Here is a 23,353-nt window from a genome sequence, read left to right as displayed (position 1 = left end):
ACATACATTTTTTAAAAGCTTGTGGTGTCTTGTAGTTGTAATATTACTTTTCCTTTTTTGCATCTCACATGTCAAAATCGTCATGTCATGTCCCGATTCCAAATATACTTGCCATGCACCCAATTCAAATACTTGCACACATAACCATTTGCGATAAACATAGGTTCGTCTTCTGTTGCAAGTTCACTCTACATCTCAATTTTCATAATTATTTTTCCAAGACATGCCATCGAAACAAGACGCAATTCCTTTACACTCTATTTATATGTCAATCATATCAGTTGGTTAAATGTATTTTATGAAATGTATGTGTGATTTTGTGATCGTGATATTTCTATTCAAGTTTCATATCCGATAGTGAAGTTCAATAACCTCCATTAAACAATCATGGCATAAACGTTGAACTCAAGTTATGGAGTATGATTTTTTGTACCCAAAGTCTTGCCAAGTTCATTCTATACCGGGTAAGTATGTGCAAATTTATAGGGGTTAAAGAACTCTGTCCTGTTGGATGAGCGTATTTGATGTTACGTCCCACGCCTGAAAGTCTTACACAAAATACCGAATTCGGACAGCTATATAATTGATGTTTTTTTTGTTTGTTTGTGAGAGCTTAATGCATGTTGTAAATGTTGTTCGTGATTGATATGAGTTATCTACATGTGTCTCAATCATAATAGCCATAAAATATTTTTAGTATACCAAGATTATTTTAGAAACGGTCTTCTTTCTTTCCATATTTATGTGGGATGGGTGGGTGTGTGCATTTTCTTTGCTGGATTCCCATGATTATCCCGGATGATTATAGGGATTCGTAGAAGCAAAAATGTGTTCAAATATTCAGATATTCCACTAAAATCTACCAATTTAGTTTGATAATCATGGTAATGTTTGAATTCAGTGAACAGTAGCTACTTTTCAGCCAACCTCCAAAGATGTCTGTATATATTACAGACTGGTTTGTTGCCATTTGTTGTGACCATTAGTGGTGATCCGTAGCGTTAGATCACCGAGAAAATGGCGCGAAAATGATCGACAGCAGACAACTTCGATACACACATGATGGACATGCTCGAACACATTGATGAAGCTTGTATTTTTGATGAATAGTACATGTATATGATATGTCTTGAGCTTGTAAGAATTCTATATTACACTGATGATAAAAATAGAACAACTGCAAACTTAAAAAAGTATATTTTCCCTATATTTTATGAAGATTTATATATCTGTATAGTCACATGACTACTTTGGTATAAACACAAACAGAGATGCATACATAAATAAATATAAAAATACGACATGTACCATTAAGGAAAATAAAAATTACAACCATATTTTCTATAAAAAAACAATTTCCATGCAATGAACCTTTAATAATTTGATATTTGACGAGACTGATAACTTCAATGTCATTTACATTTTTTGTATTGAAACGGATTGACCTAAAAACTTTACTTCATAAAGCTATTGTTTCTAGTCACTAGAATCAACAACATGCTCATCTATCATGGTACAGTTCTTTAACCCCAATACATTTGTACATTCGTTGAATTACCTTTGAAAATTTGGATACAAAACTCATACTCTGCAACTTGAGGTCAAAATTTGCACTATGATTGTTTAATTGAGGTGATTGAACTATGCCATTGGGATGAGATCATTGTGGTCCATAGTGAGTATTACAGTAGTTCAAATGTTGCTTTTGAAAGTGGTACATTTTTAAAGTTTGAAACTGTGTTGTGTATGGATTTGAAACATGTTGTGCAAAATGGATAGAAATGACATGAATGAAGTGCGTGTAATTTTCGACATTACCAATAATTTCAGCTACATGCATGTAAATATAGAAACAATAAACTTTTCTTTCACATATATTTCCTGATTTTGTCTATTTACCGATATAATACCGTCTGCTCAAAATATCAATCACATGTTATGAGCAATTCACCAATCAACGTCAATAAAACATGTATAATTAGCACCAAATCAAATTAATACTTTCCTTTTCGGCTAAAACGTGGTGATTTTTATCAAACAAAACAGTCAATTACGGAATTGGGCGTGGTTAGCATTTTTAATTGCAACATGAAAGAAACTCTTGCGCCAGGTGTTACGATAGTCTGGGAAGTTTATAATAGTATCTGAAAAATTAGTACATTTCAGTAATGATTACAATATATTACATGTATTACATGTACATGTACTACATTCTTTCCTGTGTAGTTCATTTTTCAATAAGTAGCTAGATGGACGGGTTTAGTAAAAATAGTAACGAAACTGTCACTAAGATGACTGCAAACAACACTCATCTTACTTGTCAACCCCTGCATCACAAAATATGAAAGTTTAATATTCTTGTGTGTATTCGGGGAAAGAATAGATTGGTAGTATTACAATAGAAACAGTCCTAACAATTTTATTCCAAAAATATGGAGGAAAACTATGTCTTTATAATAATTCCCCCCTATATGGTTATATGATTATGTCAATTGAATCTTGATATTTGTGCATACACCTTCATTACTTGACGAAAGAAAATATTAGTTTTAACAGTTTAACCAAAGTAATACTTTGGTTTAACTAGACCAAAAGCCTGAAAATTAGAAATACTGATATACCAACTACCATGACTACATGAAATGACCACTTTCAGAATTTGTATTAAAGGCCCATTCAGTGATTTACTCATCCGGACGATCGTAAAAGTAATCAAACTTCAGATTTTGATATCTTTGTAGTCATTGTCATACATGTTCTACGAAGGCGTGTATTTAAGACAAAATAAGGCATTTACATGAATCTGTAATTATACTGACAGTATATAAATTAGAAAATATGAATGACTTATCCTTCAATTTTAAGCAATTTATGAACAAATTTAATTTAATATGAAAGTTTAATATTCTTGTGTTTACTCGGAAAAAAAAGAGATTGCCACTGTTACAATAGAAACAGTCCTAACAATTTGATTCCAAAAGATATGGAGGGAAAACCATGTCTTTATCTTTCAAATCGATGTAAATAATTAGAACACTCCTGGTCCTGTGTCACAACCTGGGGTACCTTTGTGTTACATAGTAAAAAAATGAAATGGTTCAAACATTTTACCTACACATCTCATTTGAAGTGGTTCATCCTTCTGAGCATTTTGACACCTTTTTCATGGAAATCGGTTAAAAAAATGAGAGAGTGCGGGCAAAAACAATCACAAAGTAGGGAGGATGTAACCCCATCTCTTTTTTTCCACATTTACAATCATTCTGAGCAAGTATTGGTCTTTTAAATGAACTTCTGTATTTATTTACTTGGTTTAGATGTCTGGGAGTTCATTTGGACATTTTTTACTAGATTCAAATTTTTAAAGGGGGTTTTAAATCAAATTAAAAATATGAAATCCTCCCCCTAATCCTCCTCCCCCTAATCCTCAGCCACCCTTGGCACATTTCATGCCAAACGTCATAAGAAAATAATTGAAAAATATTTTAAAACAGGATAAAAACATGAGTAATATAGAATAAATTAGCCTCAATTTAAGACCTAATTGAATCTTCTAAGTGAAGGAATACTCAAGAGACAGTGTTTTGAAATCCAAACTGCATATCAAAATGTAACAAAGCCACCTTTTTGGGTACCCCAATATATGGCACAGGATCTCCTTCGATTATGATTATGATTTTAATTATGTCAATTGAATCTTGAAATGTTTGCATATACCTTCGTGACTTGGCGCATTAGAGAATTAATTTGAGAAAACCTTCTGATAATTACAAACACTCGCTGAGCAGCAAGACCTTCCCTCTAAGCTTTTAATCCGATAAGCTGATTATCTATTTGTTTTCATGAATTGGAAGACATTCTTTGATGTATTATTGAGCCCAATCATCTGAAATTACTGGAGCGTGAACCACCCAGGCTGGTGGCTCAGCATAGTATTTTAAGTTTTCTCCAAATGAAATAAAATGTAAGTTTTAACTAGGCCAAAAGCCTGAAAACTGAGAAATACTGATATACCAACTACCATAACTACATGAAATGACCACTTTCAGAATTTGTATTAACTCGTGAATTTTACACCAATAAAATTATAATTATCTTCCGTTTTCTTGTCTAATATTGGCCTTAATTCGTATAAACAGAGGAAAGTAGCCAAATACTCGAAGCGTTTCACAAACAGTTTGTCATCATACAACAACATGAACCATTTTTTTTAATTATATAAGAAACGAAGTGAGCTTCAATTTTGCGTGACATATGTGTTGATGAAGAGAAAGGGACTGAACATCGTAACATCATGCTCTGTTGCTCTGATGATGGTTCGGGCACGCTCCATCAGTGTTGGAGCGTTTAATTTAATACCGTATCACACATTTGTAGACATTTATGGGGGGAAAACATATGAAACAGACTAATCATGAACGATTGTATAGTTGACATCTTTCAGTACCTCGCCGTATGTTTTATGCTTCGGTAATTAGTAAACTTTGTAATTTAAACTTAACGGTGGACAACAGGAGGTTCCAGATCAGTCTTTTGCACTCCATCATGAGACCTGAGAGAATAATTTATGTAATGACTTTTGATGAGATGGATAAGTTTGGTCGAGTCAGTTAAAATTTTATAACATCCACTATGGACCACAAGAGCGTCATCCCAATGGCATAGTCCAATAACCTCAATTACATAATCATAGTGCAAAAATTGACCTCAAGTTGCAGAGTATGAGTTTTTGTACCCAAATCTTCAAAGGTCATTCAATGAATGTACAAATGTATTAGGGTTTAAGAACTGTTCCCCTGATAGATGAGCATGTTGTGGATCCCAGTGATCCGAGAATTGATTACTAGTATGCATGTAATAAGTCTCTCTAGTGAACCTGGTAAATTTCAGTGTTTTCATCATAATAGCCCTGGAAGGTTTCTCGTCCATGCGCATTTTGACAACGATCTTTTAGTGGTCTTTCACTGTGCAGAAGTACAACTTGAGGGATATATCGGTTCTCTGAAACTGTTGAAGCCCTGGGAGTGCAGTGTGCCTTCGGCTGTATTATAGCTAAGGCTTGTCACTCGGATCCCCATTACACCTAGGTAGAGTGGGGCAAGCAAAATATATCCATCTTGTCCCAGAAAATGAAACTGTGCATCCTCTCTTCTCTTATCAGAAGGACCTTAGAACAATAAGAGTAAACAATTAAGTTTTGTGCTTAAATATAAAACGTCTATTTCATAATACAATAAACGAACAGTTTACACATTGGTGTCCAACTTACCAATACGTTTGATATAAGCTTTAAAATGTATCATAATTCATGCAAGGTAAACATTGGATAAGGTGGATGAGAAGGAGGTTAGAGTTAGAGTTAGGGTTAGGGTTATAGAGGTCATGATTAGGGTTAGGGTCAGGTTTAGGGTTAGGGACCTCCTTTTCATCGCCCTTATTAAACCAACGACTTCCCTTGCAAAGTTAAAGAGTAATGTAAATTGTATTTTTTCAATATGTTATATAAATAATGTGCGTGGCTATCATGTAAAATTTTTGTGACAAAATTGTTTCCCTGATTCATCCAAGGCCATCATCCAATAAAGCAATCAAAGTCATCTCCTTCTACCACGATCTGGTATATCAATAAAACACTTCCAAGTTTGACACCAAATCTATCTCAAGTATTTAACAAAAGAATCTGGCATGTTTAGGATGTAAACGAGATGCTTTCCTATGGGGAAGAGTTCGAGACCACAGAGAGACAATTTTACCAGGTTTGGTTACTGGTAATTTGCTATGTAGAATGTATTTGCCTGCTAGCGGCGTGAATATGGCATAACCATCATACAAGTATAGCGATATAATGTGTATCACTAGGATCCACACCATGCTCATCTATCAGGGCACAATTCTTTAACCCAATACATCTGTACATTCATTGAACGACCTTTGAAAATTTGGGTACAAAAACTCATACTCCGCAACTTGGGGTCAAATTTTTCACTATGATTGTTTAATTGAGGTTACTGAATTATGCCATTGGGATGAGGCCATTGTGGTCCATAGTGTATGTCAAGCAAGCTGATGGTGAAACCAACTTACAGTTCTGTATTTGACTCCAATTTGGACGATGAATTCAGCTCAGGTTCATTGACTCACTGACCGTAGACATTTTGAGGATTGACGTGTCATTTTTGTGACTTAAAATAATATCTGAACCTCTTGAAGATGAACCATGATGGTGGTGGTTTATGTATTTTCGGAGTGATTCAAAATGAGTAACTCTTGATGTCTTTGTTGTGGTCTTAGATCTTTGTTGAAGATTGCATGGGACATTTTCTTAAAATTGAAAGATTATCTTTAAAACCAATCTGCTTGTGTATAATTATAGGGAATTCATATTGGTTTTTGGATACTGATGATACAATGATTGGTTGGTCATAATATTTTGCGCATATTTTCAAGAACAACAAGATCCATCAGATTTTGAGTATATAATGATCAGTATTACATCAGATCACAAAGACATTATATTGAGGGCCGCAGTGCAACAATGCCTCATCAGTCAAGTTTTGCCATTTATACTCACCTTTCTTAATAATTTCTACAATTTTCTCAATAATAAATCCTGCCCTTATGCCCATAGACCTTTGTATATATTATATAAGGCTACATTTCACTAATCATGCTAATCATGGCTTTATTTGGGTTGAAAACGGACTTCAGTCTTTGCTTGTGAATGGAAAGTCCATTTTGCTGACGAATTTGGTACTAAAATCTAATTTTCGCTTAAATGAAGATGAGGGATGGGTTGAGCCCTTGATCAGTTAATTTACATGATACATTTTCAATGACACTACATCAGAACAACAATTATCGAAGTTGTTCATCAAAACCCTTCGAGATGATATCTAATGTTAGTACTTAAGTGATTTAGGAAGTGGCATCAATAAAAGTGTTGAAACTTGCAAAACTTGCAAATTATTAAAACAATATCCATTTTTAGAACGAGCCAGCATATCTACACGATCAGAATATGAAAATGGTATGAGTGTATAACATGTGCTTACGGCAATTACATACAAAGCACGTCTATTCAATCTCATTAGTGCTATACACAAAATGTTTTTCTTCACTTCATCATTTGAGATGTGAAAGAGAAAAAAGAGTAGATAGCAACTATATGAAATTGGTTCTTCTAGCTAGGCATGCTAGGAGGCCCTGGCGAAGGGGAATCACACCAACTCAACGAGGAACCATTCTATAAGAATTAATATTAATTAAATGTGTGTTGTTGTTTTGTTTTGCTTTTGTTTCAGAATGGTGATGCATTAGGAGAATGTGGGAAGCTTCTTGGCCTTGGAAATTCTAATGGAGGTAAGCAGAAAGGTGGATTTAGTGGGGTGTGCATATAGTAGGGGTGTGAGCCGGGTGTGGTGTGGAAGAAGGGGTGGGTGGGGGTGGTGTTTGTGAGCAGAGCGTGGATGATGAGAGGGTGGGTAAAGTGTGTGTTTGTGTCATAGTGTTGAAGTGCCAAATATGTTGTTGTCCTTCTTCGTTTGTTTGTTTGTTTGTTTAGTTTGGTCCCCAAATGGACATACGCTTGGGTCCATGGAAAATGGTTGCTTGCTTGTTTGTTTGTTTGTTTGTTTGCTTGCTTATTGTCTCGGTATCATGCATGTAACTCGTTCTCCTTGGTCATTAATAATTCACCAGACAAAGATATTGATAATCCAGCAATAAACAATGTCATTATGCGTATAGCAAATTAACAAAATATTCAAAATACTATTCTATTTAATTTCCATAAAATCTAACAATAATCAGGCTGTTGTGTTATACAAAAATCTACCGAAATGGTGAGATGATGCTTTTAATTACAACATAAATATTTGATACAAATCCAGTTCCAGACACACACATATTTCATATTTTAAGCACTTAGAACTGAATAAGTAATTAAAATTGACAGGACATCCCGCCTCCTATTAAAACTTTGACAAGAAAATGCGTACAGATTACGCTAAATTCTTTGCACCTGATGGTAAAGCAGTTGAGTACACGCGTAATCTATCCACCATACTAGACCGCATTTTCTGCGTAGCAATGAACCTCTTCGGCACGCGAGATGCTACAGTGTGATTTACTCGGTCGGCAAGATGATCCTGTTGGATGGCTATATCATTGAAAGATCCGTAAATACTTGCCTTTCAATTAAATATACCTTATAACATACAGTTACACGAAAACACTGGCTAGAAATAATTTGTTCGCCATTGAAATTGAAGATTGAAAATTTCTATTGCCAGTCTCATTATCCGAGGCTACAAACAAATTTTTTAATGAACTTTCTGACCAATTACCAGTTAAAATATTCTATTTTCTATTCATCACACAGTTCATCATCATCATTATTATTCAAGGAACATTCAGAGAGCCGGCAAGAACCATAAAATTGTAAAATAAAGTCGCTTGAAAATATAGGGATTGAGAATACCCTTAAAACATTTTTACTTCGGACATATCGACGCGACGGGCTTATTCTATGGGCTATTTAACTGCTTAATGCTTTTTATAATGCAAAATGGCAACATAAAGTCCGGGTTCCATTTGCTTGCAGTTAACATACAATGCTAACAGTAATTTGAACAGAATTTGGCAAACTTTTCCTATTTTGTCCAGTTTTTATTTATTTAGTCATTTTCAGGCATTAATGGAGATGAAACGCCGAAACTGTATAAGTGTGGGTAAATTTCGAACTGTCCTGTACAAGATAATTTGCCAATTTTAGTATAGGCCTATTGCAATTGTACCAAAACTGATTCAAAGAATTTATTTGAATCGTCCCATTCTGGTATTTCATAGCATCTAACGTGTAACCGACAATCACCAGTTTCTAACATTAGTCATGGAATTATTCTTGCATTTTCTCGTATCCAGACACCATTTTGCAGATGAAATTGCATTAGAATGTCTTTTATAGTTTTCGATAGAAAGCGTTTTAGACAAAGGTATGAAAAGTGGAGAAACAAGATACTGTCCAAACATCCAATTCACTGACGGACCACAAACAAACGCTATACCGTCACAACACTGACCACTATTATAATAGCATTAAGCCAGGTTTTAAAGTCTCCTGCCACTGGTCTTCCATTAGGGTAATGTATTTTGTAATCATGTTTACCTGGGTATCTTTCAGCGAGAGTTTAAGACTCACGGTTGATGGATGACGAACGAGATGGAGAGACCGAGGAAGCAATTACCCTCAATGTACCCGCTGAAAGCTAGGTGTTACTCCCCCGGGGACAAGGCAGGTCTACCTACCTATGGATGAATTTAGTAAATAGGTCTATACGTACATAGACCATTTATGGTCTATGATACGTATTCCATTTCAACACACATCAGTAGCTTTCACCTGACTTTAGGTTTGCCATCAAAGAGCCAAGAATCATAAAATCATTTAGTTTTGCACAAGTATAAGGTACCTACCTACCTGCAAATAAAGTTGGTTGGAAATGTCATGATATTGTCTGCACAATTTACAGAAGAACCAAATTGTATGTGATACATTGCTTATTGACAAATGAAATTCAATACCAAACATGCCAAACCATCGTTTTCAAAATTCAAGCTGATATTCTACAATGACCTGGCTTATTTAATAATCACACAAAGAGGTACGCGGCAACCTACTTTGCTGCTCAGTTGCATCAGCAGATAGGCAAGGTCTGCTTGTTTTCTGTTGACAAGGGGCAGTCTTCACTGAACGCGGCTCTTTGCAGAGCCACCAAACCTTTAAATTTAGCAGATAGGCGAGGTCTGCTTGTATTTCTGTTGACACGGGGCTGTCTTCAGTGAACGGCTCTTTTCAGAGCCACCAAACCTTTAAATTTAGCAGATAGGCAAGGTCTGCTTGTTTTTCTGTTGACAAGGGGCAGTCTTCAGTGAACGGCTCTTTTCAGAGCCACGAAACCTTTTAGTTTAACAGATAGGCAAGGTCTGCCTGTTTTCTGTTGGGGCAGTCAATACATGTCTCATTCTTAGGTACTTTGTCCAGTATACTCCTGACGAAAGCTTGACAGTTCTAAACTTGTCCGACGGCGAACCCGCTAAAAACCCACTAATTGTTATGATTATGAATTCCCGTCGTAAAAGCCTAGATCCCACAATTTAGCTCGATTCTGTTGGTTTGGACAGAACGCTCTCTTGCTGCTAATCCAGTTGGACCAAAATATGCATCGCTCTTTCGATACGCGATATACAGAATGCTTTTACGCAGCCATTTGGTCAGAAAAGGAGTACAAAACAATTTATTTTGATTGTTTTCAAAGTAAATGTCTATTTGTTCCATATTCCCATACATGTATATATGACGGGGAAGATCCATTGAGAGCAATATGCATTCCAGTGGATTTATCAGGTAAGCTCAGCAATTTAGGAAAACAAAACACTGTATAACGAACGGACATCAAAAAGGTCCCCAAGTGGACAACACACAAAGTATTATCATAGACTGTAAAAAGAAACAGTAGATGTTAGAAACAAATCACAGCATTATAAATAATTTATGCAAGCAGTTGTCAAAAACTCCCAAATCTGAAGTCACTTATTATGACTCCTCATTAGTCAGAGTCAAAAACAATTCGTCGCTGTTTTGACATACTGTCGTATGACGAAAAATGCAGTTTTAAGAAAATCGCATTTAAAGTTTTTCCAATATTTGAAGACCCACTGGAGAGCTCCAAAGTAAAATACGTTTATTATTATCAAAGAATATAATCAACAATATATCTGTCTTTGTTCTCAACATAATACAAACTGTTTATTCATTCACTAATTAGTAGTAATTAATCTGCAAACTCATACGACAGTATGCCAAAATATGCACAATTTGAAAACCTATGTATTAATAGTGATACGACATTGTGATACGACAGTATGTCAAAACAATAGGCAACTACAGTTACACGGTGGTCTATGGCGACGTATCATGATACGACTGTATGTCAAAATACAAAATGAGGTGTTTTTTTGGGGGGGGTTACATAAAAACCATGTCGTATCACAATAATTAGTGCCATATCTCATTAACTAATTACATTTAGGTCTCAAAACTTTGTGAATATATAGAGTTTCATTCACAGATTTTGAAAGTTTATATAACTCATTTTGCCCAAAAATCGTCATACGACAGTATGTCAAAACAGCGACGAATTAGATTAGTACACACACTTTTTTTAGATTGTGGCATATACCCATCTGAGAATAGAGCTCTTTCAAAAAGTTCCAGAGATAAGAATTATCAGGCAAAACTTTGCTCTGACCACTCGTCTGTGTAATGCAATAGTAAAAACCAGATTCAAATCAGTCATATAAATCTATCATTAATGAACTAATAAGAAACCAAAGAACATTATTGATGAAACTGACTTCCGGTTACACACATTAATAGCATGGTTGGTGTCGACTGTGCCTCATCTCTTTAAGAACATCACTTTGATCACTCCAAACACATATGTAAAACCCGTTAGTAAAGGATACCTTTAGCATCACTAAGTGAGATTGTCTGCGCAAACAATTAACGCTCCTCTAATTGATGAGATTTCTAGACATAGATAATATGTCGCATTCTATTGATTCCAAGCGGCAGTTATTTTTCAATTACCAAACACATTAAATATGTTATCTTTCCGGAAACGCTGCTGAATTTTTAACACCGGAATGATCCTTTAATTTGGCGTAACATGATTTCAGATGAGTTTTCTACTTTTCCACATTCTCGTATATATTCGTCAACTCTGTCTATGACAACATGACGTGTGACAATAGAATAGCACTGTGTTATCCACGAGCCTTTGTTATGTTCAAATCAGGTTTGAAACTGTCCATATGTAAAACAATACCTATCACAGGGCATCCCAAACTTTATCAGGGGAAATATTTTTGTATTTCAATATCCTTACTTATTTATTGGGTTTTTTAAAAACCTTTTTAATGATTTAATTAAAATCTAATTAATTGTTTCTAAGACTGGTTAAATTGTGCATTTTCCTATTGTCATAATCCACTAATAATTTCCACCAAATGTCACTCGTGACGTACACGCGCTTACCATGCTTACACTGTCCCGACGGTAATGTGATTTGAAAATGTTTTGTTCATGGCTGAGATGGAACAACAAAATACAATTGACAACTGCGCAACGTTGTTTACTTCCAAACTTTTCATCTTATACCAACACTTCATTATGGTGTATACGTATTCCAGAGATTTAATTAGCACATTAGAAAGGTTCCGATGTTATCGGACTGGAAGGCTGTGGATTAATGCAATTACGTCTTAATGGAAGCAACATACATTGGTATCTTTGCTAAGCCAATCCTCCAGATGGGATATTCTCTTCTTGGTATTTGTTTTCAATCCCCTTTGAATTATAGATTGCCTGGTATATTCAAGTTCTGTTATATGACCGATGATTGCTGCTTAAGTTATGTTTGTTCATACTGTAATGTACATGTATCTAGTTTAGAAATATATACTTTATGCGATCTTTTCTGATAACTTAGAAGCATGTTTTGGGATTTTTGATGAACAATATATTTTGAGAAGAAATATGTATACATCGAACAAGCATAAAGTATAAATTAGCCCCCGATAGAGGACAGGGCTTGAAGAATGGGGGAAATTATCGGTAAAAGTTTTAAAAAGTAGAATATATATTCTATGGTGTCATGGTCACTTGGCTTTCATGCCCTTGGAGTGTTTAGTGGTCGTATGAGAGTCATCCGGCCTCGAGCCTGTCGGCCCTGCGGCCTTGATGTTTTTGATTGATACTGGGAAGCCAGTGTCAAATTGTCCTCACATGTTTTTTACTGTCCTCACATAGTACACGTAGTAAGAATAATGTCCTCATTTATATTGGTTTACAAATACACCACTATATACAAGTACACCTACACTACACCCCAAGTACAAACACACCCCGACACCCCCACATACATCCGGACAAGAAAACACACATCCTACACATTATATAATTGTATATAACAGTATAAGATGGCACATGACCATGTCCTTTTTTGCACTTAAATTACTATAATTATATATCACAAAATGACTATATTTCAAAGTTAAACTCACTAAAGCTACATCACCGTCGAACACCCACACCAACAATACCTCCTCGCCAACAACACCACACCCCACAGATGTATCATGTAATCAGTGTTGGTTAAATATTGATAACAATGTTGGTAGCAAAGTAGTTTTATCACTTCCGGGAATTCCATAACTTAACCACTTTATCTATTGATAAAAATGTACGCCACGTGAAGACACCCCACACACAATAATCCTCGCCAAAACACCACATCACACTCCCATCCCCAATCCACCCGACTCACCCCACACACAATTCTGTAATCAGTCTTGATACATTTTTGATGCTGGCTTCCTAATTGTATGATGTAACATCAGTATGTGAGAAGAGCACGTTATCTTGCAAGAGAACAGCACTGATCGGTTATAGTGGCAGGTTGTCTTACGAACACCCCGGTAACAATGATAAAAGAACAAAAGGGAAACTAGAGCTAATTGCGCATACACATATACGCGACCTTAGCAATAGCTAATTACCTAGGCCTATAGCTAATTACCCCAGCTATATAGCATGAATGCATGTAAGAGGTAGTATATTATTTTTGAAATGCACTCTAACTTTGGAATTTGGCTAGAGACCAAGGTTAATTCGTTAGCTCACCTATAGCATATGCGAGTTCAAAAGGTCCAGCATATGTATAATTCATTGGAATATACATGTATGAACAGATTTTTGTAGTATTAATCATAAATTATATTACATAATTATTTTCCATACTATTACAGTATGTGAAATCATTTTGATAAGGCCAAGTAAAATAAAAAACATGTTTCAAAAAGGAGGAAGAGGGTGATTTTTATTTTTTATCGTAAAATTGGTGCAAATACCCATAATTAGAACTGTTAACGCACACAATAATGCCTGGAAAAAGGATCCGGAGGAGGCCTCTTTTTATATCTTGTTCAAAGAGATAGGCCTCCTCTAATTATCACAAAACCTTCCAAAAGTGTTTCTTGTATATTGGCAAGGCTATAGAAAGCATCTTTACTCCCAAGACATATTTTTTTTAAAGTTATAACTGAATTTCAAAAAATAAAAATATATTTGAAGAAACCTCAAAAAAGGAAGCGGGAGAAGACGCGAAACATGATTATTTTTTATTTGGCCTAACCAAAAATTATTCAATATTCATGTAAATATTTCTGTGCAACTTTGGTCATGCGCTATTATAGTGCGACTTCCTAAGGTAATTTGCTACATACTGGAAGTAATACCTACATGACCTTTGACCCCAATGACCTTTGACCCCAATGACCTTTGACCCCAATGACCTTTGACCCAATGACCTTTGACCCCAATGGTTGTATGCAAGTAATGTCATGCTATAATTTGTGGAATGACTTAGAATTTTTAGTAACAGAACAGAAAATCACATCAGCCATAATGACCTTCGTATGACCTTTGACCTCAAGGCTAATGTATGTGTCAAGTGACGTCATCTTGCTGTGTAATTTAGTAAGGAGTAGCAGTTTTAGTAAAAATAATAGGAAATAACATTTTCGGCCATAATAAGTTTTCCATGACCTTTGACCTTGAGTTGGTCATGTGACATTTGTGCCACCAGCTATTAGTCCTGATGACCAAGTAACATTGTTGTACTATATATATTTGCGACAGCAGCAGCATTTTAGGGTATTTGGTCATATACCGGAAGTATCCCCTTGATGACCTTTGACCCCGATTCTGGACAATAACTTTTAGACACTGGGTATAGCTGATGCATGTACCAAAGTGCCATCATCGTGCTGTGTAATTTGTGGAAGGAGTAGCATTTTAGTGAAATCACGTTTTGGCCATTGGCCGGAAGTGGATGACCTTTGACCTGAAGTTGATCATGTTTCATTTGTCCCCCACCCAATGGTCCTAATGACCAACTATGGTCAACATGGCTCAAAGCATATGGCTACGGTGGCTCATTATAAGATTGACAGAAAGAAAGAAAGAAAGAAAGAAAGAAAGAAAGAAAGAACTTGACAGAAACAGACCTTAGCAATTTTGCAAATTGCTAAGGAACAATTTTGCAAATTGCTAAGGAAATACTGAAACTTTTCCCGGGATACTTCCTCTCGGGACTTCCTCCAAGAATGAAATTGCAATACACTCAATATTACGTTGTGTCGAGCCTCCGATAGGGATGTGTTCAGTACGTCGCGTCTTGTACCTCGGGCAATGGATTAGATACCACTGTACCTATCGGAAATGCCGAATCTTTCATAATATTCCCTGGACAAGATAATTCAACATAGATACATGGGAGGGGTTAACTCTTTTCCCCTTCCTCACTTGTGTCAGATTACAGGGTGTAAGTCAGATAGCTCAGCCTTCCAGGGTTCTTGGCCTTCTTGATTTATTCTCACACATCTTCTACTTCACTCTTGACACTTTTACACTTTCCTGTCGTAACAATGTTGCTTTTTACATTGTCCTGTAGTAGCAATTTGGTATACTTTGTGTCATTATGACTTATTGTTTATTAAAGCAATCGAATATTTGTTTTTGTTCATGTCGGTGAGGCTTAAAGTACCGTTGTTTTGTGTATCTTTAAAATAGTTACGTGTGCTACCTAAGCTGAAACCAAATCGTATAAACTTGCAAAACAGCAAACAGCATCTAGTATATCATTACCGAATTCTGTCGTTAAAATCAGATTCGTTTTATGCATGCTTAATCCGGCAATGGCAAGTATATACCACTGGTAACGGCTTTTCTTGTTTTCTTTCTAAAACATTTAACATAGACAAATAGACAATTGGATTCAACACACCTTGGGCTATACACCAGGCACAAAAAGAAACTCGTCAGTTATAGTCATCCTTGCTGTTCAACAACCTGATAATTTTGGATTATTCTGAAATATTTATTTTGTTAAATTGGACTTAGCTTTCTCATTTGACACCCTGTTTGTGAAACTCGAACAAGAATTTACCAAGAAGATATGCGCCTCCAAACCGTCAAACTCCAAAATTAAAAGTTGCAATTTTCAATTGGGACGAATCAGTGAATTGCATACAAGCACCACGGGCCAATGTAACAGGCACAATAAATTGAATCGATAAAATTGTAACTTTTGATTTTGGGGTTTGAGGGTTTGAAGGCGCAGATCTTGGTAAATTCTTGCTCGATTGTCATGAACAGGGTGTCAAATGAGAAAGCAAAGTCCAATTAACAAAATGTATATTTCAGAATAATCCAAAATTATCAGGTTGTTGAACAGCAAGAATGACTATAACTGACGAGTTTCTTTTTGTGCCTCGTGTATATAGAGCTATGCAAAATACGTACCTTTTGGGGGGGGGCACGATGTAGCCTATCAGTATATGGCGTTACACTAGGTATCCACACAATCTGAGACGATTCGTCTTAGATACAATAGACAGTTATTGTTGATTTGTTTCTTTGATTGAGCAACAAGTTTCATTATAACCTGGCTGCGGGGAATAATATTAATTTTGTTTACCATTTCTACCGGCATCTATGCCTACTTCTGAAAGAACGACATCATGGGCGTTTGATAAAAAAGCAGACTGTTCTTTTGATAAAGCAACAGTGGTTTAGTGGTGTGCTACTCCGGAGCGCTACTGAGCGTTCCCGGTGTTTTTCGCGTAGTGTTCATTGTTTACCGGTGTCTTTTTATGTAAGAACAGAGAAGATGAGAATCTTCTCTGGTAAGAACAACACTTATCCGTTTTTAGTAACAGTTTGATTAGTGCCTTGTTTACAAGCACGTGTTCTTACTATGCCTAGAAGTGTCTCTTTTACAGAACCCATGCTGTGTCTATTGACTTCTAACCTCTCCAAATCACCTCATCAATGTCAAGTTGTCCCGCGGGCTCTTCCGTTTTGGGCCATCACCACTGACTTTGGACTTGGTCTATTAACAAAATACATAAGTAGGATAAGTAAAAACCGCTGAAGATACCCTAGTGCCGGGACCTCACACATACGAGTAACAAACAAAGTGTTTAGGGATGTCAAAAGTAGCAAATCAGTCGTCTAAATTGGTTACACTTAATATCACTCTGAGTGACACTTAACTCTAGCAGTCTAGTCTTGAAGTCATCATTTTGACGCGAGATATCTAATGAGATGTAATATGCCAATTACAATGGGCTATATTTAAAAAAAAACGAGTTACAATTTTCTCACTATTCTTCAAGGGCAAATATTATGCAATAACATGTACCTTTTAAAGGTGATATACCCGAGTTTGAGGAGATAGAGGTGTGGCTTTGATATGATCTGCCGGGGTGATCTGCATATTCTTTGTATCAAATTTAGTGCAATCATGGTAATTGAAGACTGAATTACTAGTATTAATGTTATGCTACAATTTGGGCGGATAATAAAGCGATTGAGTTGGAATCTGACCGCCCAATATAGGCAAATGGTATTCTAAATACAAGCACTGATTCAAAAGAAATTTCACATATTTTGAGCAACGGCATTCCGGATGATGCTTAGAATCACCTATATATCAATGTCGTGATGTAAATTTTCGATACCTATCATACATAACATAATATTATGCATAGAGTATAGGGCTACAGAAATGAGATGACATGATGCTTGTGCCCAACATGCCCAAGTTTAAAGGGAGCTAAACAAAAATGGCCCACACCCCTTGAGAGTGATTTTCACTATTAACCCCTTAGTAAACCTAGATTGATGTTGTTGTTGAATCTTGCTAAAGGACCACCTTCAGAAGGGTAAATCGCTGTATTTGTCAGCCGCAGGCATCATGAACTCCAATGACCCTATTTCGACGACTACACCTGATCCGTGATCGCTACTGATCCACCGTAACGCAAAATCGTGCACAGGTTACGTAGCATGCGACAGAACATCCACAGCTCATCTTTGCGTAAATGGAGATTGGTGGCTGACATGGCTGCGTATAGAAAGAAAAATTTTAAATTTAATTTTAACTTAACAACGTTAATTATTCCTCTAGCTCGTCTACAATGAATACATATAGATAAATGTATTAGATTTTCCTCTAGCATGTCTAGCCTTCCTTTTGATGACATTTTCCTCATAACAATGACAAAAACAACACCACCTTGTCCTCCTCGTACCCCTCCGCTCCTTCTTCCTCTTCCTCTTCATCCTCTTCTGTCCCTTCTTCTTCTTTTCTTTTTCTTTCTCCTCATCCTCTTCTTTCTCTTCCTCCTTCTATACCTCTTCTTTATGATGACATTGTCCTCATCACAATGACAAAAACACTTTCTCCTCAGTCCTCCGATACTTCTTCTCCTTCTTTTTCTTCTTATTTGTCCCCCGGGGGGGGCACTCAACTTAAATTTTGGTAGGGGTGTGCGGCGGGCGCCGAACTTTGGGAACTAAGAACTGATTTTCGGGCAAAATAGGGGCTTGAAGAACTGAAATTAGGGCCAAATTATAGGCTGTTGAGCTAAAATTTCTAAATTATTTCCAAATTTGAGCTTAAAGAGCTACAATTGTCAGAGTTTGAGGCTCAAAGAACTGGAGCAGATCCAAATGTGGGGCTTAAGGAACTGCCGGAGAGCCTGAAAAAGGGACCCTTGAGCGCCGCACATACCCGTACCACCTTAACATGTGAGTGCCCCCCCCCCCCGGGATTTGTCCTCTTCGTTGTTTTATCTTGTCGTCTTTGTCGTTGTACTCATTTGTCGTTGAAGTTCGTATGCATATATTCTTGCCGTTTGTGGTGCTGTTGTTGTTGTCATTGTTGTCGTCCAATGCTGACGTTGCTTCTGTTGTGTTGTATAAATGTGCGGAAACAGTCTTAAAGGTACTCGAACAAAATGTTAGTATAACCTTTAAATTACTACGATTAGAAGAAGATAATCATTAATCACGATTTGATACTAAAACAAAACCTTTTTTCTGTTTTCTTTTAACTTGTAGATGCAACAGAGATCCGAGTGTCCAGCCTCGACCAGTTATCGCTGATAGTAGAGAGTATTACACCGAAAAAATACGGACCTAAATACAAAGTTAAAGAGAAGCACTCTGATGATGAGAATGATGACCATGATGATGATGATATTGATCATGATGTACATGACAGAAGCTCTGGTCCTGAGGAGTCACCGTGATATGCTGTGATACATGAGATAAACATCGGCTTCAACACTGTACACTCTGACTCTACAATGACAATGTATAACTAGAATAGATTTTACTTTGACGTTAGTCATAAGCAGTGACAACATAAAATGGAATATAATTATATTTATCAAACTAACAAGGGTTTAGGTACAATGTTTTATTTGGCCCTATAGTGGTATCGGTGCCCTGATAGGTACCGATGGGGTTTTTTCTATCGTACCCTGCTGAACATTTGCACAATGCTTTCGTTTTTATTTCAATGAAAAACGATAGCGTTATACAAATGCTAATTATTATATTCAATACAGTTTATTCCTTCACCAGGGTATGATAGAAAGTGTCATCGGTACCTATAACCGGGCACCGATAGTGTTATAGGACCAAAATCGATGTGGTGCCTTAAATGTATCTACACAGCAGACGTTTCATTCTAGATGCTGGAGTTAGATTTGACTATCTTGAAAAGAAAAGAAAAGAAAGAAAAAAATCTTGATGATGAGACTCAAATATGCCGAAAAAGCCTGCAATAATACCACATTGCATATATCATTATTTTTTGCGTAGATGGTTTCCACCCATACTTTCATTTCAAGACAAGATTGTGTACAGTTTGTCTACTCTGAAGTACAAAGTGACAACTCGCGCGTACACAGCGCGTTAACAGTGCGTAGTACCGCGTCTCTGCTGCAGGTATGCGTGCCTTCAAAGTCGGCACAATGTGTGCGTCCGCGTTAGTACTTTGTACTTCACAGTAGACATGGTAGACTGACTGTAGTGTAAATAAAATACCGCAGTTGATTCCAACACAATTTGGAGCTGACTCCTTGGATGCCCTCAAAAATTGTATCATGCAATTGTCAACGACAATGGACCAAATCCCATTAGCCATAACAGATGATGTACATAATTAATATTAATATGCATTTTTGTAAACTGAAAATTGTGCGTATTTGAGTATTAAAGACAAGATCAAACTTGTTGTTTGATGCAAATTTGACGGATGCCTTTATTGCATGAGAATGTTGCAAAGATACACACACTAGTGTAATAAAGTAAATTCCGATGTGAATTTAGTGATTACTCCGCCCTCTATAGGTGTATTCCTCTTTTCAAAGATGCATATCTTATTTCGGCGCTATGCAGAAATTGTGACGAATCATAAAGTGATTAGACGCTTCAGAATTGATTCTTAGTTTGCTGTTTAAGATTTTTAAAAGGCTGGCACGAGGTAACTTTTGATTATTAATTACTTATTATTTTCTTTATTTTGAAACATAAATCCTCTGTTCAGATTGCGAATTGGAACCATAAGTGTACCTTTTATAGAGACATTTTAAATATGATTTAGGCAGTGAATTCATTTCGTTATCTTTAGTAGATGTAAATATAAACTATAGGTTTCTTTTAAAGTGTATGGTTACCAGTAACACGTAATGGAGCACCGTACAATTCTAAGAAAGTCTGAAGCATCTAGAACACTTCTATTGCCTTATCTTTAAATGAAAAATGCGACTTTAACCTGCATTACGTGAGATATGTACATCAGACATATCTCTGACTTTTGACAGAAAAAAATGCAGCTCTCTAGCTAGATAGCTCGCCGGTGAACTAATTACATCGTCGACGACGACGATTTTGTCGTCTTAATCCCGTGTTCGACGGACAGATAGGAATTGCAAGGGGAGACTGAGCTAGAATAACATGGAAAACCGGCTGACATGACACCCAGTCACAAGAGGAGTGGAATGCTTTCCCAGAGAGCATTGCGAGCATAGTCAAGCCAATCTGAATCCGATTTCAAAGTTGTTATTGTGCCCAAAACGTGTTATCGGATTTTTAGCAGGTTACAATAAATAACAGCTTCTCACCGGTGGACTATGCCTTTGGAAACTTAACCATCACCTGTTAACCGCCAGTGACCAGCATCCTTATAAGGCGCGAGGTCCCTTTTGATGCGGAAGACTTTGGGTCAGACGCAATGATTTGAATCCTTTGCCTTATCCTTGCCTTTGCCAGTCAGATTGAACACACATATCCCATGTCAATGTTATCCTCGATACTCATACCAAACGACTTCCGTATATCACTAGCAAAAATAATCACTGAACCGGAATCGAGTTAGGAGGATTTAATCGACAAGAGGTACTTTTGTCTATCCAGAGAAGATGAGAATAGCTGGTCTATCACTCATTTGACAGCGGTCACGCGCGTTGAGTAATTACATTGACATAATAGGGAATCGATCGATTAATACTTCAAGTGAGATTATCGGGATAATTCCTTAGCATTGCATACGGTGATACGTGGATATTATAGTGCAGAAAATTTAACAGTGTTTAGTCTGAGATACTGGTCTGATCTTTCCGTCTGACGCAATTGTGTTCGTATATAAAGGAGGCCACCGCCTAACCGACTCCATTGTACTTCAAACATTTCAAAAAAGAAATTGCGATGAACCTAGAAGTTGAAACTGTGCAACTATGAAATGATTCAGAATAGTAAGATTGTATATCAAATTCATACCTAATATGCGAATTAATCTTTCAAAAAGGCGCGTCGAAGGAGAGCAAAACCTAGCGGCGTTTTCATTCAAACATTGAGACAAATAAGCTGACACACAAGAGAAATGATATGGGTTCTATGCGAGTATTGGCTTCCTTGACTCTTTTCCTGATCTACGATCAGTACTAGTATTATGAAGAAGTAAGCTTACACTGCGGTTTTTCAGTTTAATTAATATGGTTACTGTCACTAGCCTTACTATTTGAAGAATTGTTTTTAAGAATTGTTTGAAGAAATGCTCAGCGTGGCGTGCCATAGGCTTCAACATACGAAATCCAATAATTTTGAGATATTTTCTCAAAATATCAAGGGCTATCTCAAGAACCACAGAACCAATACTAGGCGTTGTTGTATTCATTTTGATGCACTTCATGCTGATTCCATATTATGGTCATAAAAAATATACAATTATGAAATTTTGAAAGAAAAATTTGAAACTTGTCGTCTGCAGTCGAATACACCTGCAGTGTTTTATGGGAAGGCCTTTTCTCAACCTCTGATGACGCCCCAACAACTCGAAAATCCCATACTTTTAGCGCAAGTAGTGTTGTAATAATTATTGGCTGGGGAAATAGTTCCCATGCAGCTTCCCCAGTTTGGACGGGGGATTTTCGTGAGGGGATGGAGAAACACACGCGTCACGAGGACAGATACGAGTAAATGAGACTGGTCATGGTTGGAATGATAAACCATAACAAGTTAAAGATATTTACGCGACTAGTATACTAGACATGCATTTCAATTATGTTGTCCAATTGTTCTTATAAGGGTTAAAAAAAAAAACAAAAAAATAGTAAGGGACATTTTTGTAATTTCGCAGGAGAAGCGAGTTAACTTTTTGCATTTAAATTTTTAACTTATTATTGTCTTTAATTATAAAAACCTTGTTAAATTAAAATTTAATGAATTAGTTTTTTAAAGATTTGTGAAATAGCCTTAACCCTAACCCTCCTGAATACTACAAAATACTACTTGATATATGCGCTGTTCGTGCATGCATCCCACGTGGTGTGATGACGCAATCGCCCTAAGTGATATATAGGCACGGTTTCGCTGGCCAGCGAAGCCCAAGACCCGTGGCAAAGTGTCGCCGACCGAGTGCTTGGCATGCGAGGGGTCTCGGGTTCGAATCCCACCCAGAGCAAACAACTTCTTTCCTTCTTTTCTCTCTTTATTCTTTCCTTCTTTCCCTTCCGTCGCCAAAAAGCCCTTAGGCGGTTAGGGTTAATGTTTGCACAATACCTAAGCATGTTCATACCCCATTTTATTGATAACTCAATTTACCCCAGAATGTAAATTACGATATTCATGTACCGTCACTCGACATTTATAATTTTGATATATGGTTCTGATATTTTATCGTAAATTCTTATGCCATTTTCACCCTGATGTGGCAGTTACGTCAAATCGTTGAAGCAGCTGTTTCGCACGCGCATTTATGCGGCGTCTTTAATCGCGTGCGTCTTTACGCCTGCGCTTTGATCGAACACTAAGCGATTTGTAGCTGCGCCATATGAAATGCGCACTGACGTCACTGCCACATCAGGGTGGAAAATG

At 36.6% G+C, this 23,353-nt stretch overlaps 1 protein-coding gene across 1 annotated transcript in view; it reads left to right on the top strand.

The window, feature by feature from the left end:
- The window catches only part of LOC140166152 (transcription factor SUM-1-like), a 29,824-nt gene extending 7,272 nt beyond the window's left edge, over positions 1-22,552 (top strand). Inside the window, exons 2-3 of the mRNA XM_072189543.1 lie at positions 7,302-7,359; positions 19,031-22,552. Of these exons, the coding sequence (XP_072045644.1) occupies positions 7,302-7,359; positions 19,031-19,221 (249 nt within the window). The 3' untranslated portion in view covers positions 19,222-22,552. The remainder of the gene's footprint in view (positions 1-7,301; positions 7,360-19,030) is intronic.
- Positions 22,553-23,353: the final 801 nt, after the last annotated feature.

Source organism: Amphiura filiformis, chromosome 12, assembly GCF_039555335.1.
Source record: "Amphiura filiformis chromosome 12, Afil_fr2py, whole genome shotgun sequence".
Taxonomy (NCBI): Eukaryota; Metazoa; Echinodermata; class Ophiuroidea; order Amphilepidida; family Amphiuridae; genus Amphiura; species Amphiura filiformis.
This window is presented reverse-complemented; position numbering and strand designations above follow the sequence as displayed.